This window comes from Numenius arquata, chromosome 6, assembly GCF_964106895.1.
Source record: "Numenius arquata chromosome 6, bNumArq3.hap1.1, whole genome shotgun sequence".
Classification (NCBI taxonomy): domain Eukaryota; kingdom Metazoa; phylum Chordata; class Aves; order Charadriiformes; family Scolopacidae; genus Numenius; species Numenius arquata.
The window spans coordinates 32755843-32782164 of record NC_133581.1 but is presented as its reverse complement, the minus strand read 5'-3'; the positions used below and the strand labels follow the sequence as shown (position 1 = coordinate 32782164).

The 26322-nt window shown below is 46.0% G+C and overlaps 1 protein-coding gene across 1 annotated transcript in view; it reads left to right on the top strand.

Moving 5' to 3' along the window:
• Positions 1–26322, top strand: part of PRKCH (protein kinase C eta) — a 124148-nt gene that overhangs the window by 4844 nt on the left and 92982 nt on the right. The window contains exon 2 of the mRNA XM_074149992.1: positions 24878–24941. Within this exon, the coding sequence (XP_074006093.1) occupies positions 24878–24941 (64 nt within the window). The remainder of the gene's footprint in view (positions 1–24877; positions 24942–26322) is intronic.

Here is a 26322-nt window from a genome sequence, read left to right as displayed (position 1 = left end):
AATTTTAAGTCTTTTCTGTAATTGTTGTTACTGATACGTAGTTATGTTGTTGAATGGGAATAGTGGAGAGAAACACCTACTGCAGAAGGGAAGATGGTTTGTGAAAGCTACCAGAATTTGGCTTCTGTTTCTTTCCTTTAGCCCCATGAACAAACCCTTCAAAATGCCAGCAGAGTCCCGTGCACCAAGACTACCCCAGAGTGCCCTGCAGCCTAAAACAAAGGTTGTGATAGATAAGTAAAGGAAAAATTGCTGCTATTTGTCAAGTATTAAATAATCCTGGGGTGTGTGATGCTAGTAACAGGTTTACTGATCAAGGCAGATGAGAATCAGTAGATTTGACTGTGTCACAAAGAGCTGTACGCTTACTGCCCTGGTTCAGCATCGGAAGTTGAGTTAAATATGAATAATTATTAGGAAAAATTTTTACACTGCAAGGGTTATTAAGCATTGGAATGGGCTGCCCAGGGAAGGGGTTGAGGCACCATCCCTGGAGGTGTTTAAAAGATGGGTTGACGTAGTGCTTAGAGACATGGTTTAGTAATGGTTTTTTATCAGAGTTAGGTTGATGGTTGGACTAGATGATCTTAAAGGTCCCTCCCAACCTAGACAATTCTAAATAGGAGTCCTATTTTTCACTCATCCACGAGCTCCTCCCCAATAAATTGCCTGTCAACTGTGAGCATCCTTGGAGAACATAGGCATTTTGCTTGAGAGTGTGTTAGGCTGGAAATATTTGGTCAAAGCATGAGTAGAGCTGTTCTCCAGTGGTTGGAGCCACTGGGATGCCAGTAGGTGTGTGTGGGACTGGAGTTCATGCCCTGGTTTTGAACCGGGTACAGCAGGAGATGCGTTTGGCTGTCCTTCATGCAGTTGGGTGCCTGGTCCTGCTGCGGTACCAGCCTTCTAGGGTGTTCCTTAGTCTGTTTTTCCACATCTGTCTCTTGAGAACTGCTGCTATGATGCTGTTGGGGTTGGGAAGGGTTCTGGGAGCACTGGAGAGGTGTGCAGGAGAGGAGCATGCCTTTCCACCCGGCGCAGTTTGCCTGGGGCAAGCTGTGCAGGTACCACCAGGTTGCTTTCTCTGCCCGTGAGTAGCTGCCGAGCCGAAAGCTCAACCCAAACCTCACTGAGAGGTACCTGGGCCCTCTGACTCCGTGGCGTGGCGGGCATGTAGGTTTTCAGCTGGAGCCCGGTCCGTCACCTATGGAGTTGGCTTTCCAGCCCGCACGGGTGCTCCGGCTCTCCGGCCTGGGGTGGCACAAGAGGCTGGGAGAGGCCCCAGCTCCCACAGTCACACCAGGTTTGTTTGTTGACGCCTGTGCTAGTGCGGTTGCTGGGGTGCAGGGCTGACTTCGCCCGGGTTAGCTCTCTGTTCCTGCTGCTGCCTGTTGCTCGGCTGGCGGTGCTGCCACCAAATTACCTGTGAGCTCTGGTTAGAGGGGACGGGGGCTGATGCCCATAGCTCCTTCAGCACCATTAGCCGTGGCAGAAGGAGCTCCTGAGGGCGTTTGCAGACCCGGGCCCTCAGCCCTGGGGTTGCTCTTTGTGGAGTGGCGACGTGTGGAGGAGGAGGAGGAGGAAGAGGAGGAGGAGGAGGGGGCCGGCAGGGTGACCGCAGCAGAAGTGAGCCCAGCACCCCAGGAAGCTGTGTCCCCAGCCCTGCTCTCTGCACCCCGTGGGCCTCGCCTCGCTCTGTTCATGTTTCAGACTTAGCTTTTAAGGCACGTCTTTCTGTAAAAATGTGTTCCATCCAGGCTGTCCGAGGCCTTCTGTTTGGAGTATTTTCTGTGTAATGATTTGGTTTCTGGCCATTCTGAGCTTATAGGCAATAAATCTCACAGAGAAGATTGTCAAGGGGGCCGTTTAAGCTATTGAAATGCCATTAGAAAGTCTACTGATTTACAGTGTAATTCAATATGAAAGCATATCCCTTACTGAAGTGAATAAGACTCCCACCCTTTCTTTGCAAACTATTAAAGCTCCTTTGATGTTTTAGGCTTGATTGTAGCTATTGTGCTTTGCTAATACAATCAAGAAACCGGGGACCTTTTGTGTAACCATGGAGAAAAAGATGAACGGAAGAGTTACCAAGTGAGAAGACGAGCTGCTGGCAGCTTTTGGAAAGGATTCTGGATCGGGCATTGTGCCTTCTTGCCTCCCAAACCTCAGCCGATTTAGGCCAGCAGTATGTCAAACCATGCTGCAGGCTTAAATGTCTTCTGGAGACAGTGAACAATCTCTGTTTTGATGGCTTATTCCAGCCCCGCGTTATTTGTGGGGCTGTGGAGCCCTGGATAACGAACCTGACGTTGTGTCCTGGTGGAGCTCAGCGGGCAGTTGTTCCTCTCCCGAGCCGTGCCCTCAGTTGTGCTGGTGCCAGAAGCCCTGACTGGTTGTGAGGGAAAGACTTGCTTTATAATTATATGAAAGATAGCAAATGTATGTCTAAACCAAAGTGCATCCTGAACTGTCCAGTTAATGTTGCTAAGCCACTTAGGGTAAGCCAGACGAATGACTTAAATTTCTACAATGCCAATGAGATTTTTTTTTTTTTTTTTTACTTTATTCTTTGATATCATGAGATGTTCTCGTCGCTCAGGGAAGTAAATCGCTGGGGAAACCATCCTGCTTTATTTTAAAAACCAGAACCATGAACAGATGTGAGCCGGGTTTTGTTGCGTTAGCGTGATGCTGTGTGAGAGCAACCGTTGCTGTTCCTCAGCCATTCTGGCACCACCGATACTCAGCACTGAAGTCTCAGCGTCTGTGCTGGGCTCAAGGCGGTGGAAAAAATTGCTTTTTTCACTGCCTGTGCAAGGCCTTGTGTGCCCTTGTTACACTAGACCAAAGGCATCTAATTGATGACAAGATCTATCCCACGGGACTGCCAGAGCAGTTTTACCGGCTGATGGCCCGCTCCCTGCTTTGCTCTTTCCTGGGGCTCCTCAGATGTGGGGTTGCAGGCAGAAGAGCTGCCAGCTTGTTTTCAGCCACTGGGCTTCCTGGTGAGACCTCCTGCGTCTCCAGAAAGCCTCCTGCTCTCTAGCCCACCAGTGTGCTGATGGAGGGATGCAGCCCGCGAGATGGAGAGGTGCATCTGGTGCAGACAGAGAGGATGCCTGTGTCTTGTCTGTGTGACAGATGGATGTCACATCCTGGGTTATCTCCTCGAGATAACCACCACCACCTTTGAGTTTGAGTGCCACCCTGCAAAGCAATGAAGCCCAGACAGGGAAGGATGGCAGCCCCGGCCTGCACAGACACAGGGTGTTTGGGGCTTCAGGTCTGGGAGAAGATTTCAGGTTGTCCATTTGCCCTCCTTGTCGCTGGATGGGAATTCTCCCAAGGGAATAACAACAGGACGAGGGGAAATGGTCTGAAGTTGTCGCAGGGGAGGTTTAGATTAGATATTAGGAAGAATTACTTTCCTGAGAGGGTGGTCAGGCACTGGAACAGCCTGCCCAGGGAGGTGGTGGAGTCACCATCCCTGGAGGAATTTAAGGAACGTGTAGACGTGGCACTTCAGGGCATGCTCTAGTGCCCGAGATTGTGGGGGTCTTTTGTGTGTGTGTATGGTTGGACTCGGTGATCTCAGAGGTCTTTTCCAACCATGACAATTCTGTGTAATTTTCTGTAATTCCTGTGCTCCATTATGGAGGGTAGACCTGCCCTTTGGGTCGGTTGGCACAGCCGGTGCCGAAGTAAGAGTGTGCTGCTGTGGCTGGAGTTACCCACCAGCTTCGTCAACACGAAAAAATGTTGGCAGGGGAGGAGGGAGCGTGAACCTGTAGATGACATTACGTAAAGGCTTTTTCTTGGTGATCACCTGCCAAGTTTTGTAAGTATTGAGTTTCATGAGTGAGTTGATTATGTTTGTATCGGTGATACAGTGGCAGCTCTCCAGACTCCTTCCAGGAGAGGTCTCCTTGTTGTTGAACAGACAGGAGATGAAATAGTGGTGCAGAAACAAGAATTGGGTAGCTTTGGTAGCTGGCTTCAGTTTGTGAGATGAGAGATTATTTATTCTATTTTTTTAACCAACGTGACACTGCTGTGTAGGCCTTAGTGGATTTTTTTGACTTTTTTTTTTTTTTTTTTCTTTTTATTGCAATACAGATATTTCAGTCAAAAGGAGGAGAGGAAGAAAATATGTCCATGCAAGACATTTCTGAATGCGTCATGTGGTGTATGAGTATTACATGGCTGGTGTGCATTTAAAAAAGATAATTGATAAAGTCATTTGCAGTGTGAAATCACTTGACAGCTCAGCAGAGCTCTGTAACCTCTCAGATGGAGACCAGTGAGGGAGAGGATGTGAGAAACAGGCTGTGTATCTACGCTGTGCCAAGACATAACACCTAACTAAGAATTATACTGACAGATAAGTCTGGCAATGTGCATCTAGGGACTGAGGAGAAGTTTGAGATGGTAGTTCCATATCTGAACACTGAGGTGGTTTTCCTTCCTTTGTCTCATATGTTTAGTATCAGCCTTCCTCAGAGGCAGGATTTTGACTTTGCTGCTGGTCTGATTCTGTCTGAAAAAGCAGGTCAAACCTTCCTACAGCACTTCTGGTTTCTAGCCCTCCCTCTGGCCTGCTCTGTGGTTTCTGTTTGCCTTTGCTTGTTTCTTACTTTTCTTTCTTAGGTCTTTGTCATTAGTCTCCATTTTAGCATAGTACCATATTTTGTGTTTTTCTCATAAGTAAGTTTAATTTTACTCTGTCATGTAACGAAGACATCACTTGTAAATTTAAGTCCTCATATACATCTCCACTTGCTTCAGTATCTTAAACCTTAATCTTAGTTTGGGAATCCTTTTATTGGTTTTGGATAGAAAATATTTGCTACCCTTCACAGTTTTATAGATGCTGTAGTAGGTTCAAGCAGGGACCAGTCATAACTATGCCGTGTACTGTAGGTATGAGTCAGAGGGAGACGTGCACTGCCGGAAAGATCATTGAGGATTGGAGTCAGTTGGCTGGAGCTGCCTGACTCTACAGTCTGGATAGGAAAGAGAGTGTCAGTTTTACTATGAGAGTGAAAATCCACATGAGATGTGTGTAGTCCTAAGTGCTTTTATCTGACAAAATAGTTGCAAATAAGCGCTGTCTCTGATGGCACTGGAGTTGGCTTGTCTACGTGCGAGTTAGTTTCTAGAGTGGTTTTCTCCAACTAGACCGGTCAGTGTGCTCATCCTGTTCTAAATGTATTCAATTCTGGGCTAAGTTCCTTCAGAATAATGAAGGTTGTCTAGATCAAGAGCAACTAATGAAAGACTAGCTTATCCTGTTTGAATTCCTACTTTGTCCTGCGTTTATTTTCCTTGGTAAACAAGCTGTATAGCTTGTTGGATTGAAGAACAGAGGGAAAATACATTGTTCTAAAGTGGTGAAATCTGGGGATAGATTTACAGAACGTTTTCTTCTATCTCATATCCTTTAATTCTTTTCAAATGTAAATGCCTTAAATCTGAAGAATAGGGGGGGACACCTCTCATGCAGTGGGGCCCCATTCTTATCCTTCCTTTGCATATAAACTCTGGCACACTGCATGAGAAGATGCTCTCCATACCTTACTTCTTTCTGGCATCTATTTTTAATATCGACACAAAAGCTGTCTTCCTCCTTTCTTGCTTGTTGTAAAATGTCACTCTAAAAGTGTGCCTGTGTCTTCTGTGAGATTTCAGCAGAGTAGGAGCCGAAACCCTGCCTCTGCTTTTGCTTGCAGGGTTTACATCGAAGGATTCCCAGTGGCATCAATGGAGTTACGCTGCCAGCTTTGCACCAGTCTAATTGGGAGAAGAGCTGGATATGTTTCTTTCCTCCTTCTTGCATGCAACAAGCATTTATAATGATGGCTGGCTTGTACATTATTTATCGAGCACAGTGAATGCTCATAGAGCTCTGAGAAAGGGAAAGTAATTGGCTTCTGTGCAATGATTTTATTAACTAGGTCATTCACAGACTGAAGCATCTAGCATTAATATATTCAATGAAAATTTATTCTGTAAGGCAGTTCACTCCTGAGCCTGGAAGAAAATATAACCATGTGAGGCAAATGTTCCTGTGCGGTCCAAACGCCCATGGTGGGATTTCTTGTCAAAGCTCTTCAGTTGAAACACACTAGTTAATACAAAAGCTACAGTGGTGTCAAATGTGTAGGGTGATCCTCCACCTCCTAATAGGGCTTTGTGGGAGTGTTGCTGTTGATAATCAGCTTGCAAGATGGAGCCCCACTCCTGTGACCTCATTATCTGTTTATTTAATAAGAGTAAAAAGTCCAGTGTAAGAGCTTTGGGTACTCCCACAAGAACTGCTCACAAGGGTGGCTTGGGAAGGAGGGAGACTTATTGGAGATTGTTGGAAATGACCTTTCTTAAAAGTTTCAGCCTCTTGTTTCTGCCAGGGACTTGTGATGTGGCTGGCAGCTTACAGACCTACGCCAAGAAAAAATGCTGTTTTATTAAGTCTTCCTTAACGTAGTGGGATGTAATTGTGTTGGTGTAGTAGCTAGTCTACAAGTAACTAAGCTGTTCCTGGTTTGGGGTGGAGCAAAACTCAGTAGAAACCCAGCTGTGCTAGGATAACCTATCTTCCTCTCAAAAATTAGCCCCTATTATAATAACCCCATCAGTATTTAATGATAGTACCTCATTTTGACCACATTTTCGAATAATTAGTTCGCGTAACTTTTAGCCTGTCTTGCCAAAAAAGATGATAAAGTTTTTCCGCATCTGCTTGATTCTAGGAAGGAACGTGTGTCACTTTCCTTCGCAAAATCTTGCTGAATGTTTTTTTTTGTGTGAGTCTAGAAGAGCATCGAGTTCATTGTGCTCATGTCCGAGAAAGGAACAAGTTCTAGCTGCACTAGGGCTTGTCATCACCTTGGGCTGACGGTGTTGAAAAGCAGAGCAAACTCTTGGATTCTGGAGGCTCAGGAATAAAGCATCGAAACTTCAGGCTATGCTGCACATCCTCACGGAATGGTTTTCAGCCCCTTGTAGACAAAATATGTTCACGTGCTAGTATGGATGAAACCCTTTTCATCTGGGTGAATGCTTACAAAGTCTTCCAGGCTAGGAATGGGGTTTGTGTTTAACCAGGATGGAGCGCTTTTTCAGCAGGCTTGTGGCTGGTGAGCTCTGGCAGTTTGTACCTGGGGGGACACCCAGCAGGTTTTTGTCTTCTTCTGCCCCACGGGCAGTCACTGTGCAGCAGGAGAGGTAGGCTGCTTCCTGCTTGTGTCTCTGCTTCTCGCCTGCCCCGATTCACAGCTGAGCTTGCTAAATAAAGCATCAGTCAAAGGCCGAATGAGTTAACACGGTGGGCTGTGAGCTGTGGTTTTGGAGGCGTGTGAAAGCAGCGTCCATTCTGCTGCCTTTGCGGAGGAGTGGTGACATCCGGACGAAGAGTGGGGAGGAAGCTTTGGGGGGGGCTGGGGACAGTAATCTTCTTTGATCAAAGCTTGATACCAAGATGGATTTTCCCCTTCATTTTGAGTCTACTGAAGAACTTGGTTAATGACTTACCAGTTCGTAATCAAGCCTATGCTCTTCCCAGCAGTTAATGTCAACCGCTGTTGGCCATGTACAAAACCCCACGCTGGTGTTCCCTCGGCTCCACCAAAGGGGTATGGAAAGCTGTGTCTTTTAGCTTGTCTTGGGTGCACAGTTGCTGCGTGTGGCCGCACACCTGCAGGAGCGCAAGGTGTTAATGCTCACGGTGTAGAAACGCGTGGGAACACGTACGTGTTGTGGGACAGACAGGACACAATGCACACTCATTTCTCGCTTAGCACTGTGTGTAATGAGGAGAAACCCCTTTTGACTGGTTGTATTCCCTCTGGTTACTGCTTTGTTGGTTAAAACTCTTAGAATTAAGTACTTTAGAACTCCAGAATTTTAGAAGAACTTTAGAACGGAGAATTGAAACTATATCCAAAATCATCTTAGAATTGCACTCTTCTGATTTTGTCAGCAATAAAATTGTAGGGTCTGGGTGGATTGTTTTCAAAGAGAAGCAATGATCATTCAAGTTGTCACATGTTTTGGTTTATGTGGATGCCATCTCAGAAGGTTTCTGATGTGTTCTTGCAAGTTTGTCATTTCCCTTTGTCATAGAGAAAGGAGTGTTTGTGATTAATATGAGGTCAGTCAATTTATTTCTATATATAAATAAGCTTACTGCAAAGAGGGTTGCCTCAGCACTGGATATGCAGTACTTGTCATTTTTAAGCAATGCCGCTTCTTATTTTAGTAACATTTTGGAAGCGCCTGTTCCTGTTTTGAACATGAACGTTGGCTGAGAAAAGAGTAACTGAGGCTTGCTGGTTTTAAACAGCCTTCAGTGCCCCTGTGTGTGGCTCCTGAAAGACTGTTCTGAAAGAATCTTCCTTCGAAAAAGCTCATCAATATTTTCCCAGTATGGGTTTTGTCACTCATTTCTAGGTTGACTAAACAGTCTCCTTATGTTAATAGTCTGGGCATATGAAATTTTATTTGCAGAGAAATGAGGGTTTGGTTTTTTGTAATTACTTAGCTGTGACTGTAACTTCTGTAACTACTTCAGCTCTTTATCACTGTCTGATCGGGTTTTTTTTCACTGTCAATGATAAGAACAGGATCTTTTTTTTTTTTCCTTTTAAATATTTTTTTAGCCAGTAAATGGGTAGTTCCAAAATTCTGTATACCTGTAGTATTTCTTCTAACTCCTTCTCTAATAATATTAAGCAACTGTTTCCACAGGAACGGTGCTCTTTACAATAGACAGTGTTGTGGTTTGCTTCAAAGCCACAGTCAGAACATGTAGGTGTTTGAAGAGCACCAGATCTTTCCATCTCTCACTGTGAATTTTCCAGTGGGTCATTACTTGTTCAGACTTTCGATCTCGGTATCTGAAACCACCCCAGTGCTTCATATTATTGTATGTGGTAATCTCCCTGAAGCCTTTCAAGTGCTGCTCGGCTGCAAGAGGAATCTTTTAGTGTAGGGTCCTGCACCTGGGGAGGAAGAACCCCAGGCACCAATATAGATTAGGGGTGGACCTGCTGGAACGCACTTCTGAGGAGAAGGATCTGAGGGTCCTGATGGATAGCAAACTATCCATGAGCCAGCAATGTGCCCTTGTGGCCAAGATGGCCAATGGAATCCTGGGCTGCGTAGGGAAGAGTGTGGCCAGTAGGTTGAGGGAGGTCATTCTCCCCCTCTACTCTGCACTGGTGAGGCCACAACTGGAATACTGTGTCCAGTTCTGGGCTCCCCAGTTCAAGAGAGACAGGGAACTACTGGAAAGAGTCCAGCGCAGGGCAACTAAGATGATGGAGGGATTGGAGCATCTCCCTGATGAGGAAAGGCTGAGAGAGCTGGGGCTCTTTAGTCTGGAGAAGAGAAGGCTGAGGGGAGACCTTATTAATGCCTATAAGTACCTAAAGGGTGGGTTGAAGGAGGATGGAGCCAGACTCTTTTCCGTGGTTCCCAGTGACAGGATGAGGGGCAACGGGCACAAGCTGGAACATAGGAAGTTCCATTCAAAGATGAGGAAAAACTTCTCTCTGGTGAGGGTGCCAGAGCCCTGGAACAGGCTGCCCAGGGAGGTCGTGGAGTCCCCTTCTCTGGAGATCTTCAAGCCCCACCTGGATGCAGTCCTAAGTAATGTGCTCTGGGCAACCCTGCTTTAGCAGGGGAGTTGGACTAGATGATCTCTAGAGGTCCCTTCCAACTCTGACAATTGTGTGATATAGATTCCTAAGAACCCGAAACTGATGGTGCAGTGGTGGTAAGGATCTGGTCGGCATCTCCAGTGCAGCTAGTTTAGGATCTAACTCTTCACTTCTGTATCCTTATCTAGGGCTCTTTCATTTTTATGCATGTTAGGAGTTGATCAGTGTTGGGTGTTTTATTATCTTCCTTAGGGGGCTGTGTTTATAATGGTTCACTTCACTGGATGCATGGCAGTTATTAGAGTGACTGTATCTTTCATTTTCTTCCCCCCAAGGTTGTTACTGAGCATCCTGCTTGTGCAGAGGAGGGAACTGTTTGACTGGCTTCTTGACTTTATATTACAGGGCTTGGTAAGCCCTAAAGAAGGGAAGTTACTTGATTTTATTTTGAAGGGAGATAAATGCTGTCCAAGGGTTTTCTGTCCTCAGCTGATGAAAGCTCTCTGGTTAAGGTTATAAGACTAAAATTGATGTGACTTTTCCTGGAGTGAATAAAATCTTACTTTGGGAATTAGGGTAGTGTGTCCCCCCCTCAGCAAGGGCTGTCTGTCAATGGGAAGAGGACCATAAAGTCCACATTAGCAGTGCCACCCAGGTAGGGAAGTTCTTTTCTCCAGAAGCGAGTCTGTATTTTTAAACATATTAGCTAGTGGGCTGGAGTTAAAAGCATATGTGTTTGTAATATAAAGCACATGCAACACTGGCTGTGGCACAGATGAAATGCCAGGCCTTCCATTCACAAAGAAACTAAATACTTATCAAGGAAGGAACATGACAGCAGTTGTCCTAAATAGGATGGCCTTGTAACAGAGCCTGTCCTGCTCCTGGCTTACCTAGCATTGCCATGTGCTTGAACTTGCAGTAACCCCAGAAAAAGCCCTGTTTTCTGCAGCTTTGCAGGTGACGTTGAGCTTTGGATGGGAAATGTGGTCAGCACCAGGTTATGTTCTCAATTGACATGTGAGCAAAACCACTCCAACCATGTCCTGACCTCTTCCTCTGCAGGCCCTTTCTGCACACACACGCCACCCCCCGCCCCTCCCACCCCACCCCATCCCCTTTTCTTTTAATCCAAGGTACATCTTGGTCATATTGGTTGAGAAGTGCTTCCTCATCTTGAAACCACGCTTTGGAAAGAGAAAAAGAAATATTAAAAAGGGGAAATATGTGACAGCATGCTGTTGGTGGATGCCAGCAAGCTGCCTGCCAGCTTGCAGTCGCACGCAAGCCCCAGAAGTGCCTCCTCCTTCAGATGGGGACAGACGGCTGGGTCAGCTGAACAGCATTTCCCAGTGACACGGCACCTCGTCACCCATCTGGTGGCCTGGAGGAGGCTGGTGCCTTTCAGCTCCTTCCCGTCTCAACTCAATTGCTGGAGTCACAGCTATGACTTTATGGTCACAAGTGGGTAGTGAGATCATCTCTCTTGTGAGGTAGATGAGGAAAACTGTGATCACAGACTTGATGGGACTAAAAATGGCTGGGTCTTGGACAGTCTGTCTCTTATTGCTGTGCTTGGCTTCAGAATTTTGAGACTTTTTTTTTTCTTAATCCTTTCTGTACAAATATACAACCCAGTGTCTTTCACTATAAAGAACCTCATCTATGCACTGTATTTTAACTGCTGTTTTACACAAGTATTTTTATTGTACTTTTTCCCCCTCCCTCCCCCAAAAAACCCCCAAAGTCCAAACTGAAAAACAAACTCACAAACTAAATCCACTATACAACTAGTACATGATCTAACTTGGCAAAGCAAATGTTGGCAATGGCATGTCCTTTCTGGGTGTTGTCAGCTGTGTACTGGATCCCAACCTACATTCTTTTTGCTGTGTGAAGACTTGACTGTGAGTCCCAGTGCTGGACCTCATGGGATTGGAGTGGAGACGTGAGCAGTAACATCTGGACACAAGGGGCAAGCATCCCTTCAGGAATGCTGGGGGAGTACATGCCATGGCACTCGTTTTTTGGGTTTTTTTATTTTTAATTTTTGTACCTTTAGAAACATCTAGTTGGCTATGTGGCCAGAAACTGCTACTGCTTGTACGTGATATCCTGGGAAGTGTGTAGCAGGGATGTTAAACCATCCTATAAATTGTTGGCAGGGAATGGGAGAGGGGTTAGCATGTGGGCTAAAGTACTTTTAATCTTCTTCTCCATCTTTTCCTGTGTCTCAAGCAGATTCTCTCCTGTGAGACACCACCCATATTTGATAGTTTACTTTTCATCCTTCTGTCTCAAATAATTTGACAGATCATCTTGCAACATGGAGTGTGAGAGGAGATGGGGTGGATTAATACTGGCTGGATATAAATGTTAGTCCTTACTATTTTCAGTGTTAAGAAACTGCCAGGTGAGGAAGTGAGAGGAGGAAGAAAGAAGTCACTGTAATTAATTCAAGATCTGGAAAGAATGGTCAGAGCATAGGTACTTAGGCTTCTACATGGTGTTACAGCCCATGCCAGGACCTGAGTTTCAAAAGTTGCTGGAAGTAATCCCTCCTTTTTCTATCCTCACGAAGGATGATGAATGCAGTGAAGACTTTAAATGGGGATATCCATGATGGGAACTGTAGTTCTAAAGACTGGCATACCATTGAGGCATGTTATTTGAAATCTTATGTCTTGTCAGAAATATTGCTGATAACTTGATTTTGCACATAAATTACTTTATTGTCATATTGACAGGGGTGTGGTGGTGTTGTGTCTGTCCCCCTCTGTCCTTTCTTTCCCTCTCTCCCACCCCAGCCCGTCCCCAATGCACTTAGTGCCAGGCTTTATGGTCACTGAAAAGAACTATGGATTCTGGTGCTGTGTAGCAATTGACTTTTCTTGACACCTGGACCGCTGTGCAATCCAGGCACACATTGCTTTCATGAGAACTGCAGACTCTTCCTTCCACTTCTTCAAGGTGGGGTGCCTGCTTTGCAGTGTGCTAGGTTGGGCTTTTGAAGACCACAAGCACTGCTCCTAGCTCTGCTCCTGCCATCCCCATATGTTGCTTTCCTTGTCTATGAAATTGATGGTTTAAGGGTTCCTCAGCACCCCAAGGGGCTTTGCAGTTTTTGGTTGAAAAGGTGGAGATGTGTCTGATCCATACATGCAGCTCTTTTCATGTTGCGTTGCCTTTAGGAGAGATGCAGCAACACGGCTGTGGGAATGTGATACTAGGGTTGTAACAAGGGGATGGCAAGCACTGTGGGCCTACCTGGCATGGAGGTGCCCTTAGGCTTACCGTCCGTGTTTTGGGGTTCCATCTGTCCCCAGTGTAGTGCTACAGCAGCTCTGGAAGTCAGGCTGAGATAGGTGAGCGATGGTCAGGACCAATAGCTGTTGGCCCCTTGTGCAGCAAACAAAACATTTGCCAACCAGTGTAGCGTTGGGTCCTCTTATGTACAGATCTTTCTGACAGTCTCAAAGGGAAGAGGGTAGATGCCTGCAAATCAAGCCCTCCGCAGGGTTTTTGGTTTGCGTTTGAATCTCTTTATCGCGGAACCCCAGCTTCCTGCTGCCAAGCTGCAGGCATTGAGATGCTTATTGAATCTCACTCCATCATCCTTTTTTTATTTTACAGCACCCACTAGTAGTGATCAAGCATTATACGTAGCTGGACTTCTCCAGCAGATTGCCTTTTGCTATACCACCAGAACTTCACTTTTGAACCGTTATTAAAAAGATGGGATTTGATGGGATTTGAAGAATTTTTACACTGAAAGGGTTATCAAGCACTGGAATGGGCTTCCCAGGGAAGTGGTTGAGGCACCATCCCTGGAGGGATTTAAAAGACGGGTTGACATAGTGCTTAGAGACATGGTTTAGTGATGTTTTTTTTATCAGAGTTAGGTTGATGGTTGGACTAGATGATCTTAAAGGTCCCTTCCAACCTAGATGATTCTATGATTCTATGACTCTTCAAAAGCGAGTCTCTGACAGAAATGGTTGGAATAGCAGAAAGTTGTGATCTTTCCCCTTTCCACCTGGGGTGTTCAGAAATCTGATGGATTATTTCTGGAGGACTAAGGGATTTTAATGCTTCGTTATCTCATCAGCTGTGGCCTGTTTGTAGAAAGAAGAAAGAGGCATTGGACAGAAATGGAAAAGTAGCAGTATATCAAATGAATTATAAGTAGCAGGAAGATATTTTAGAAATAGTGACACACCTAATGGAGACTTGAATGAGAAGAAGTAGTTCACAGAAGTTTAAGATTATGCAATAAAACAAGAAAATATTTTCCAGTACTGAATACTGGAGAACAACACAGGCATGTAAATGAGCAAGGTGCTGGGGAGACAAGTGCAGAGGGGTTCTTTGCAGAGTATTGCAGCTGGTGTAGGAGTCCACAATTCCTTGGGTTGGATCCATGAACTGGACGTTGAGGGCCCTGTCTGACATTGATTTCCCCTAAGTTACACAGCCCTCTCCTGCTGTAGCTGTGCAGTGAGGATTCTTGGGCAGCTAACGAGTGCCTTGAACACAGAACCTCAGACCATGATGCAGACTTCTCTGCTTAATATAAAGTCATGAATGATTCATAAGCCTGCCTAGATTTGTTAATAAGGTAAATTAAAACTGCAGGTGAACGCTGTGCCTTGGAAGACTTCTCAAGACCAAGAGCATCATTATTGCTTCTCTGCCCGATCTTTTTGTTTCTCCTTCTGTATTTCTGCCTGGTGCCCGTTCTGTTCCTCTCCGGGCAAACCCCAGGTCTCTAGTGTGTGCTGGCTACTGCATGGGCTACCTGGGCTCGCTCCCTCACTAGCCTTTTGCTTGTAGGGGGACACGGTATCAGTGCTAAGCTCAGCTACGTCAGTGTTTTACTTTGGGGAAACTCCGTGCACCAGCTCGTTGCTGTGGCTCTTGGAGTGTTTCCAAATGGGAAGTGCAACCAGCTTGCCGGCTTGATGCCCATCAGTGATTTATTTATTTCTTACTGTAAACAGCAAAACTGGCACAACTTCCTGTTTTTTCTCTGCCAAGTTATAGCGAGTTAATATATGTGACAGAAAATACGTTTGCTGATCATCTCCAGAACTCAGAGGCAGAAAACAGCATTTCCTGTGTTGTGTGCTCGGCGAGAGACCTAAAACGTGAGCGGTCGGCATCATGCCTACACAACCCGTGTCTAGGACACTAGCTGAAGTGGTGTCCCAGGGCTCTATAGCTGTTGCAAGATTTTTGTTTTGTTGGTAATAACTGGTTATTGAGGTTTATTGACCTGTTGTTACTCTTCATAGAATGGAAATAGAAGATTTTTGTTCAGTTGGTTGGTTTGTTTGCCTGTCAAAGCGCCTCAAGAGCAGAGGCTCTGTCCCACTTTCAGCCTCTTTTGCCTAAAATTGCACATATAGGTGTTTGCAGGCAGATTTCCATACATTGCACATGCAAAGCCAATAGCCTGATACCAGCTACAGGATATGTGCATGAGTGGATTTGCTGTAATCAAGCATTCAAACAGCTGAAAACGAAGCCCTGCATTTGCCGAACTTTAACTTAGTGGTCCTGCGTTGGTGTCAGTATCTGCCTGTTAGGAAACGAAAGTAATCTGTGATTTCCTCCCCATCCCTTAAAAAAAAAAAAAAAAAAATAGCTGTAGGAGGGAGGCAAGAGGATTTGGGAGGAAAATCCAGTGATGGGCTGGACGCAGCAGTGTTTGGCACGGTGTTACAAAGCAAGATGTACGTTTAATAATTTGTGTGCAGCAAAGCTAGAGCTCTGCTCGTGTGTGTGTGGTAGGGAAAGGCAGAATGCATCCTGCCCACGCGATTCTGGTTTCACAGGGGCTGCGGTTGTGCAGGCTGTGGGGGGGAGGCTCACGGAGGTGCTGAGAGACCCCCGGGAAGTGATGTCCTGCCACTACTCTCCCCAGTTCTTGCTCTCTGCGGACAGCCGGGTTGCAGAGGCTGTTCAGGGAGGTACCCTCTCTGCCTGCCATCTCCCCTGGCCACCACGTAGAGCCACTAGAGCAAATAAGATGCCATTTCATTTGTTGGCCAGGTGGGAAAGTGGAGCAGAGCTGCCTGCACCTTGATGTCTCCCGGGTGCAAGGTGGTTTCAGAGCAGGCTTTTTGCTGCCTTGCTCCTATTTGTTCCCCGAGGCTTTGCCCAAAAGGGGAGACCTTGGCCTTCCAGGACTCTGTATCCCCATGGAGCTGCTCAACTAGCTTGCCCCAGAGCACAGGAGCTCTGGGGCAGCGGTGGCTCGCTGCAGGAACCACATGCCTTAGCATGGCTGCGGCCCAGCAACTTGGAGCTGGCCTTGACTTGGGCCAGCTTCCTCCCTTGACCCACGGACCCAGCTGGGGAGGGCTGACAGCAAACTGCCCTGTGGAATCGAGAGGGGAAGGCTCCAAGGCGGGAGTTCGAGCCCCCGCTTTGCTGGTTGTGGGCACTTTGCAGCCTTGTCCCACGCTTGGCATGTTCTGTGCCCTCAGAAATTGTCCCCTTGCTGCTAGGGTCTGGTCACCTTCAATGCTTCCTTCTCAGCCTGTTTATCACCCTAGTCGTTTCTAGCCCTGTGCTTTTCTCGGGGTCGTGGGTGAAAGCCTCCTCTGTTGCAGACTCCAGTGTGTGCGTGGGCCTCTTAGACTCTCCCCCATCCCCCCATTTCATTTTGAGTTTCACTTAAATTTCGGAAGGAATGGGTTCTTGCTTGGCGGTGGTACTATTGGGGTCAATGCCCAGTCTTTAAGAAACTTCAGTACTGTGGTACTGATAAACAGGCTATTGGATTCCCTCCCCCTGCCACATAACTCAGGAAGAAGAGATCAGAAATTCCTCCAGAGTGGAGTAGCTGTTTTTCTTTAAAAATATAAGGAGAACAAAAATATAGTAGTCCCTGAACCAATTGTTTCCCCCTCTCTTTTAACTCTATAACCCTACAATTTTTTTCAAATGTGCTAAAGAGCAGCCATCTGCAACTGTTACTTGTAAGTCATTCATTGTTTTAGAAGTGGGATTTCTCAAAAGCAATATAGGTTTGTGTAACTTCAGTAAGAGCAGGCTTTGGCTCATGGTTTTTAAAATTTTATTTTATCGAAGATTTGAAACCTCCTTTTCTATCTATATTTTATTTGTAGCCCTTTAAGCAGGTTTTCTTGGCAAGAATTTTCACAGGATGGGTAAAGCTTGTTGCATCCCTTGCTTTTCCTACCTGAGCAAATCTCCTGTTCAGGTGTGTAATGTCTTGGATGAAATCAGATTAAAATTGGTTGAAGAGTCCAGGATTGGCTAAGAATTATTAGTTATGCAGGATTGTTCATGGCTGACGCACAGCTTATAATTCTGCAGCTTGACTGAAAACAAAAGTAATATTTCAAACAGCTGTCCTGAAAGAAAAAATGAGAATGACAATATTAGAGTAATAGGTGGAATAACTAGTTTACAGGAGTTATGAGAGAAACTAACTTTCCACCCATTTGTGGGTTTACCCCCAGAGTGTTAAATATACGTCAGTAATAGTTGTTGGAAGGGTTTCCTTTTCCCTCTGAAACTTTAACAGGTACCATCACTTGCAGGAAGCAGAAGTTTTGTGGCTTTGTCCCCTACCAGGAGATGGTCAGGCTGACCCCCAAGGGATCGGGTATCATCTCTAGGTCTAATGGTGCATCTGCTGCAGCTGGAATCCATGAGCTGCAAGGGCTTCAACACTTCACGCTTCAACGTGAATTCAGCACGGTGCGTAGACCTACCACAGTGGGTCGAGGTGGGACCGGTAGCCTTTCCACAGCGCTGTGTCACCCTGTGCTCACTCTTTGTTCTGAGACCTGGCCTCAAAATTAAATCTGGGTGGGAGCAGGGAGATGCTGCTGTTTGGCAGCACCAGATTCAAAGCTCAGGTGGAACAAGAGCTGGGGTCACTGCCATTCGCCAAATGGCATCTCCTAGGGCCTCCCCTTCACAGAGCTTGCCATGGGTTGTTGAGAAACCGTGGTGGAAATTACTGCCCTAAGCACTTGCCAGCCTTTGCAGGAATGAGAAGATACTTGGCATCCTGTATTTTTTTTTTTTTTTTTAGGCCCACTGATTTGAATCATAAAATTACATGCTGTGCGTTTGTAGGAAAAATAATTTGTTGGTCTGGAAATGCAAAATCCCCTTTGTACCAGAGAGCCCTAAGGATTTTTCAAATGTGCTTGACTTGATAGACAGGTACCTGTCGGCCTCTGAACGTACAAGAGGGACTGATTAATCCAGACACTGTGTATTTGGCTGAGGCAGTTGCTACTTGACCTGTCCAACAAAGGCATGCTCAGGTGGAGGTGCCACCTCATTAAAATACAGACAGATCTGTCATTCCATAAGCATGATCTGTTAAACAAGAAAAATTAAAAGAAATAACTAGAGGCATGTGAAAAACCGGCTTTAGCCTAACCCAGACTTTCAGCTCTTTTGCCTGAACAGAGCCTTGGGAATTGCCTCTATAAATGACTGATTATATATGCAGTTTTGTTAATTAAATTTAAAAAATGTGTAGGAAGTCGAAAGATATAACTACCTGTTTAATTAAGCTAATTAAGTCCCCGGGTAGCTTTTATATTTGCTTTATTCACTGCAAGTGTCTGGCTTGTTCTGTTTTTGAAGCCATGTCAGTGTTGACATGGCTTAGATAAAGGTTTTACTTCTAGGATACTTACTAGTTGTGCCTGTGGGGAAGAAAGGATGGAGCAGCAATGGGAGGAAGGATGTTCTGGGCTCCAGGGTAAATGCAGTCGTCTTTTATGTCTGATCCAAACACAATAAAAGGGGTCCCACTGATTTCAGTGTACCTCAGATCAGTCTTCCCTGACTAAGCTATCTGTTGCAGGGAGGAAAAACAAAATGTTCTGATCTGGTGCTTGCAAGAATTAATGTTGGTGCCGGATGCAATGTTGGAGATGTCTCTTCATCCTGGAGGTCCGCCTTGTCTCGATTTCGGAGAGTGAGCGACTCGCAGGTGGGCAGCCACCTTTGGATCTGCCTCCTCCCATCCACGGCGAGTTTTTCACCGAGAGGCATGCCAGGCTCTCGCAGCGGCCGACTGACTATACTTGCTCTTCGAGTTCAGTGGATGCTTCAGCTGGGTGTTGATACGTTGCCTGAGAGATTATCCTCCTTCTGAATTTGTTTTCCAAACCTCTTCCATTGATGAATCACGCGCGACCAGTTTTCATTATATGTCTGAAGACCTGTGATTAAGGAGTCCTGTTTCGGCCTCCCCGCATCTATTCACTACTGAACCAGCTTTTTTTTTTGTTGTAACGCAGAGAAGGGGAGTAAATAACACCTGCACAGTTGTCAGGAATGGTGTTGTACAGACCTTTTCTGGAGGTGTGTGAGATGGTTGGCTGGGGCCCCTCCTTGTGGGAAGCTGATCCCTGGCAGCTCCCTTTGAAGTCAGAGGTGGAGCTGTGCCATCTCGGCAAGTTCAGACATGGGGCACCGTGTGAGTGGTTTGGATTAAGGAGCAAAGTCCTCCTCCTCGGTCCTGCCAAAGTGTTGCGTCTCACAGTGGAAACGTAATGAGACCACATCTGAACTCCAGCAGTCCTTACCTGCTCGTTTCCAGCTCGCTCGCCAAAATCCTCCAGCGCTTGTGTTCTCATAGGTACGGCGGTGAGGTTCAACAGAAGTTAAAGTGTATGTTTAGCTCTGGGCCAAAATCCTGTGTTGTTTTTACAGATGCAAGAGGGTTCCTGAGCTCCAACAGTTGATCTTACCCACCCTTTGTGCTATGGAGGAAAGTGCTGTCTTCCATTTCCTTGAACTAGAAGAGAGCAGCAATTAAAGGCTTTACTATTCTGATAAGCACACTTTCCTCTCCCAGTTAGCTAACTTGTTCAAGTTTTAGCTAAAACGGGCAGAAAGAGTATGTTTTTCCTCCCAGTTGTTCTGTGGGAGACCAGGCCACGGATGAAAGCGCCGGAGAGAGGGGAGGGTGATGGCTGTTTCCAGCGATGCTCGCCGATGGTGTGGTGCGGCGCACCACCAGTCTAGTGGGATTTATTTGGAGATCAGTGTACCGCATAGCATTTGCGATATCGTGCGCGCGTAAAAATTCAGACTTCTCCTTTGCTTCTTTTCCCACAGTGGTGCGTCTCCTGCTCTGATATTAAACCTTCCAGGCAGAATTCTGTGATTCCGTAAAAAAAAAAAAAAAGTTACCCTTTGCCAAATAGATCCTGGCATTAGGAAACTTGTCACTCTACTTATTGCTCTTTGAATATAGTTGACAAATCCATACAGATGGTTGCATTCCTGTATCACTTACCTTCTAAAGTGTGATACAGGAGTTCCCCCTTAGCATCGTCTTGTGCTACCTCCAGGCTGTTAAGGTTCTCCGAGCCTCTCCTGCTTTCTTTGAGAAATAAGATCAGCATCAGCCGCATTGTTGACCTGAACTGAATGCGTTATCTGCTTTGGATTCTAGTAATTCTGTCAAGAATAATACTCTAAAAACATCGGGTTTTTTGCCTTTAAGCAGCCGTGGTCAGCGCTGGGAAGAAAAGGAAGAAAAGTGAGAAGCAAAGCTGGGCGTATGGGTGGTACTTGCGTTACACCCGCACTGCTGGTGTGGGGCTGGGTCCCCGGGGTGTTTGCCGGTGCTGGGAGGTACCAGTGTCGAGGGAGCCTTGCCGGCGCACAGTCAGGGCCTGGGCTGCCAGCCAGCCAGCCATCCCTAGAGAGGGTTACCCCTTCCCTGGCTGGAGGGACAGTCCTTTGGCAGCTCCTTCCTTTTGAAGCGCTCAAACGCTCTTAAATAACAGAGCATAGTGAGAAGCACTCCCGCTCTGTGCAAGTAGGTGCTGGTGATAGAAGCTCTTCAGTGACTGAAGAGCTTGGAGGAGGGTTTATGTTAGGAGTTCCTCCTTTTGAAGGAGAATTAAGGTACCACACTCCCCATTTGTGGGTATCTGGTTTCAGATTGTTACAGGCGTATTTCTGTATGTGCGGCTGCAGCGTGTGCTGTGGCCGCAGCCGCGGTGCAATGCAGAGCGTGAAGGCACTAATGAATGCGTGAAGCAGGGGCAGGGACATGGGAAACCGAGCTGCAAGGGTGGCTGAGGTTAGCCCTAAGGCTAGCCCCTTAGCCAGCCGCTTGCTGCGCGCGCCGGCTTGGCGTGCGAACATCCCTCTGGCTGCGTGGGCACCGTGCGTTGTGGTCCAGTAAGTGTGAGGAGCTCGCAGGAGCTAGCCACCGCCAGCACGAGGCCCCTCCGCCCTGTGTGGCCGTGGCACAAGGGGGTCCACGCCATGGCGAGAGGATGCGCATCCTGTAAGGTGGGTGCTGCTGCCTGGGAGCTGCTTGATCGTCTGATCTCGGGCAGGCCCATGGGAGGGCAGGTCTGTGGTCAGACATTTTCCTTTCAGTTTTCTAGCTCAGAGATGATTTTCTGTTTCAGGCACTTTCTACGTGTCTGGGAGTTGATCTCGGATATTGCATTGGCTGCTACTTAGCTGGTCAAATTTCATGTTTTGAAGGAGATCACAGCAGGTCCAAAAGCCAGACTTCTATCAGTGGTCTCTTAATTTTAATTATTTAATTTCATTGTATCTTGTCTTTTGTTGTTGCTGTTGCTATCAATTTAAGACCAGAGAGGCTATTAAGACTATCTGGTTTAACTTCTGGTATGAGACAAGATTTCACCGTTGGTCCCGCATCCAGTGGGATGCAAGTGTGCCAGAGATCATAGAATCATAGAATTGTCTAAGTTGGAAGGGACCTTTTAACATCATCTAGTCCAACCATCAACCTAGCTCTGGTAAAAAAACCATCACTGAACTGTGTCTCTAAGCACTATGTCAACCCGTCTTTTAAATCCCTCCTGGGATGGTGCCTCAACCACTTCCCTGGGCAGCCCATTCCAATACTTGATAACCGTTTCAGTGAAGAAATTTTCCCTGATATCCAATCTGAGCCTCCCCTGGCGCAACTTGAGGCCATTTCCTCTTGTCCTATTGCCTGTGACTTGGGAGAAGAGACCGACCCCCCCTGGCTACACCCTCCTTTCAGGGAGCTGTAGAGAGCGAGAAAGTCTCCCCTCAGCCTCCTTTTCTCCAGGCTGAACACCCCCAGCTCCCTCAGCCTCTCCTCATAAGACTTGTTCTCCAGACCCCTCACCAGCTCCGTTGCCCTTCTCTGGACCCGCTCCAGCCCCTCAATGTCTTTTTTGTGGTGAGGGGCCCAAAACTGGACACAGCACTCGAGGTGGGGCCTCACCAGTGCCCAGTACTCCCGAGTCCTACTCACCATGCTGTTCCTGAGACAGGCCGGGATGCCGTTGGCCTTCTTGGCCACCAAGATGTTCTGCTTCTGCAGCTCCTGGCATGCTGGGGCTTCAGTCCTCATTTTGGAACCTTTCAGCTGTAATGTTTAATTAGATTGCACTAAGGTGTGCCATGAAAGATCTTGAGTGTAGCTAGATCCTCTGTATTGAGTTCCGTGGTATAATATGAGCATGGCAGGTTAGTTGTTGTTGGGTCTTTACTGGTCGTCAATCTCATCTTTAATCTTGGAGTCTGGAGGGGAGAGAGATGTATTATAACTCTCTTGCATCTTCTGCTGTTGCTTTCAAAATTATTTTGTTTCTGTTTTGTGAGACTAAGCAGCCCTGGGCAGGGGGATCCCATTTGCAGGGTAGAGAAATAAGGTGTGTCACAGAGTTGGGACCAATTTTTGTTTGTGCCCTATGTCAAAGGTCGGTGATGCCTTTTTTGCATCTCCTGGTCTCAGCCCAGCTGCTTGTATCTTGACAAACCTTTGTTTTTAAGACTAAACATATCACAAAAGACCACATATGTCAGAAGAAGTGAGGAAAGATCCTCTTAGTGAATGGGAAAGCAGTAATCTAATGTGTCATTGTCTATGGCGACTGGTGGAGAAATGATGAGAACTGAAGAATGGTTTTTGGAAACCTGAGTAAGTAAGGATTTTCCTATAAAATCTGAATTCTTGATATCCCATAAATCAATTTGAGTGACTGTATATGTATATATATTATAGATATATATTTTTGAAAGAACCATTTCTTTACAAAGCTGCGTGTCTTCCCAGTGAACTGAAATTTAGGCAAAAATGGTGAAAGGTATTGCTGGAGTTGAAGTTTATTTTGGGGAACGTCTTCCACATTAATGGAGTCAGAGGGCTGTTAAAACACAGCTTCCTTAAGACAGAGTAGTAAGCAACGTAAGCAAACACAAAAATTAATATTGAGTTGAAACTAAATATTAAATTTAAATTCTCCCTGTGAAATTGATTCATTTTGTGGGGTATTTTTGTTTGTTTGGGGTTTTGTGGGTTTTTTGGTTTTGGTTTTTTTTTTTAATGGAAAATATAATGCCCATAAAATCAACCTTTTGATAGGATTTTCCCAAGCAGTTCTAGCTTCTCTGTTTTGTATCCCATTGATAGAGAAGTTGTCACTCTGAGACCGTAGCTGGAGTCACGCGAGTAAGATGTTATCTCATCCTTTCTCTGAAAAATATTTGATCTGCTCATCCTACCAAATTCTGAGTAGTTTTAAAACCATTTCTCTGCTTCTGCAATGAACAGCAGGCTAGGGAGACGTGGGGGGGGATGATGTGTGCTGTCTCTGCTTCCCCCTCAATCATCCCAAAAGTTTGTTTTCTCTTGGCTCTTGTTAGTGAAGCTGCCGTTAGCACCCCTAGGAGTGGAAATGCCAGCAGAAAACGCTGCTATGCTTTAACTCTGCAGATTCAGTCTGGCTTGGACACCTTCTTTCCCTGTTTGCAGCCCTGTCCGTTTGTAGTATGGCTGTTTGGTTTCTCCGTTAGGTACGTAGAGTTCAGCTCTCTCTTTTGCCTGTATCTTAATGTTATTCCCTTTAAAAGGACTGTTTGGTGCATGGCAAACCAAACGTTGCCGGGTTAGTGGTGATCCCTACTCTGTTGCTCTGGAGTTTAGGCTTATGGTTAGAGGTTTACTTGAATGATGTGTCATGCGTTAACGCTGGAGAGGAATCAGTGTTGGCAGGATATATCGTGTGTTACCTGAGACAAAAGAAGGAGCCTGGGCTCGTCCTCCTTCCTTGCAGGACCGGGAAATATTTTTCTGCTCTGCAGTACATACTGAGGTGTATTAAATTCTGGGCACCCCCGCGATGAAACCTGGTGCTGCTGACTTAGAAGACTTGCTTCTATTTCTGCTGGACCAAGGGAAGGTGGCTGTGTGCGAGCAGACAGAGTGTGACAATCATTTTTAGTCATTCCTCTAGAAAGCTCTATTTTCAGAAATTTTTGTTCTGTGCAGGTTATCTGTACGCACGAGGTGTGAAGCTCCTCTTTGCTAACTTTAACCTTACCATTTGGGAGTGTACGGGGGTCACCCCCTTTTTTTTTTTTTTTTTTTTTTTTTAAAAGTGAGATTTCAGTGTGACAGCCTGACTCAAACTTCAGGGATGCTTAGCTGTGATTTGTGCTAAAAGTAGCTAGTGAGAAAAAAAGAATAACCAAAAGCGAGACCTTAATTAAAATGTAACTAAAAATAAGACAGCTACTAACCAAAAAATACTTTCTTTCAAGGACAGGTTGACCGACATTGGGATTGAATCTCTGATCCCTAAAATTATATTATGTATCGCTGTCTAATTTAGATTAAACGACAACAAGTGCTTAGGTAACAGCACTAACAGTTTCCTGTTTTCTATGGTTTAAGGCCAAAAGGTGATTTATGTAAGAAATCGGCATTTACCCCAGCACTGATGGGATTTTGAGAGAGTGAAACAATTTCAATAGCCTAAGATGTAATATGGAGCAAATATCCGTATCATTCACCGAACAGATACGCATGGATCTTTGCAGAGAATTGCGTGTGTGTAATGTTACTCCCGCTTCATTTACCTGACAAACTGTAACACTATTAACCATATTTTATTTTTTTTTCTCTAATCACTATTTCCTCTAGCAAGGTTGAGATTTGTCCAGCGCTTCTAGGAAAAAGAAGGAATAAAGTTCCTTATTTTTTATGGAGCCTTGAATGCCAATTTAAGCCATGGATGCTTAATTTTTTTTTATTTTTTTTTTTTAAACTAAGAGTGTGCATGAGAATATCCGTAGAGCTTCAAATATTATCAACTGTTAGCAAGATTTACCATGCAAAATCTGGAGAAGAGTCTTTGCCTTGAAAAACAATCTTCTAATGTTTCCTTTTACTTTTTCAGGTGGATTTGGAGCCCGAAGGCAAAGTGTTTGTCGTCATAACTCTTACAGGCAGCTTCACGGAAGGTAAGGGAATTATTTTGGCTTGTTTCCATTAACAGCTGGACTCTGGTGTTCATTCTTGCCCTTGGTCAACAAGCAGTATACAAGCAAATGGGATGAGTCACGAGGGCCACAGGCTGTTGCGCACTGGGGGTTTCTTGGGTGGTGGGGGAAATCTGGAAGGGGCTGTTCGTGCCCTCTGCTCGTGGACCCAGGGAGCTGATTTGTGCTTGCTCTGGTTTATTTATATGAAGTTGTCCTTCAAACAGATTGGTTTTGCCACTTGTACTTGTCACCTGGGTTCCTTGAAGGGCAAGCTAAGGAGCATGTAGAGCATGTTTTAAAGAGAACATCTTTGAAATATCTGGGTGATTTGTATTCCATGGTGATGCCCGTCTACTTCATGTGCATTTCTGTTCCCCAAATTCATTTTGCGCAGGAAACTTAAAAGTTTTTTAGTGCTACAGCTGCCTGTAAAAGCATCCAGGTGGTTGGTTTTTTTTTTTTCTGTAACTATCTTTTATAGTGTGATGTTTTTAATTTCGCTGTTGTTTATTGTGATACCAGCTATGACCGTGGATGTGAGCTCTGCCAGAGGAACCCAGGAAATTTGGGACAGTGCTCAGAAAAAGGTTATTTTCTTCAGACCCACAGCCTGGGTATTTGTTTAAGCTGTGGCCTCAAATTGCATTTGTTGGGGGGAATTTTCTGTACAGAAGTTGAGAGTCAAGGCAGGATCTGCTCCACCAGCTGTTACCTGCAGCCTAGCAGAGCTGGATTTTTAATGTTTTCTCTTGTTCTGCCCCAGAACTGGATTGCTGGGCAGGAAGATTGCGGCACAGACAGCCCACCCTGCTGTGCTCTGTGCTGGATGCCGAGGAGGTGCAAGCTGGAGGGATGCTTGCTTCAAGGGTTACTGGGAGCTCCCGTCTCCTGCCTAGCAGTTTCCCTAGCTCACACCCTGTGCTGGGTGCCCAGCCCTCTCTATGTCTATCCCCCCCTACCCCCCCGCCTTTGTTTTTCAAATTCAGGTTTGTGTACAAGCTCATGCTTTACTTTGGATGCTTCTGGGAGCTGTCTGGCTCTTGCTGGGCCAGCAGCCTGATGTGTGCTGGGACCCGGGCAGCTGCTTGGTGGGGAGCTGCTGCATCAGAGGAGCTGGTGAAGCTTTTGGTTTGCTTTGGGTGGTTTGTACCCCAGGAGTGCTCTGCTCTTGTTGGGATAGCTGTGGCCTTTTAAAGCATTTGAGCCCAATCCACTCTGTAATCAGCTAAGCCACACTTGAGGGCTCAGCAAGGGTGTGCAGGGAGATGGTTTCCTTGGCAGCAGCAGCACCCCCAGCCCTGTGGCATGGTGGCAGGGTTTGGGGACATCCTTCCCCGTGTGTAGCTGGGGCTGCTCTTCC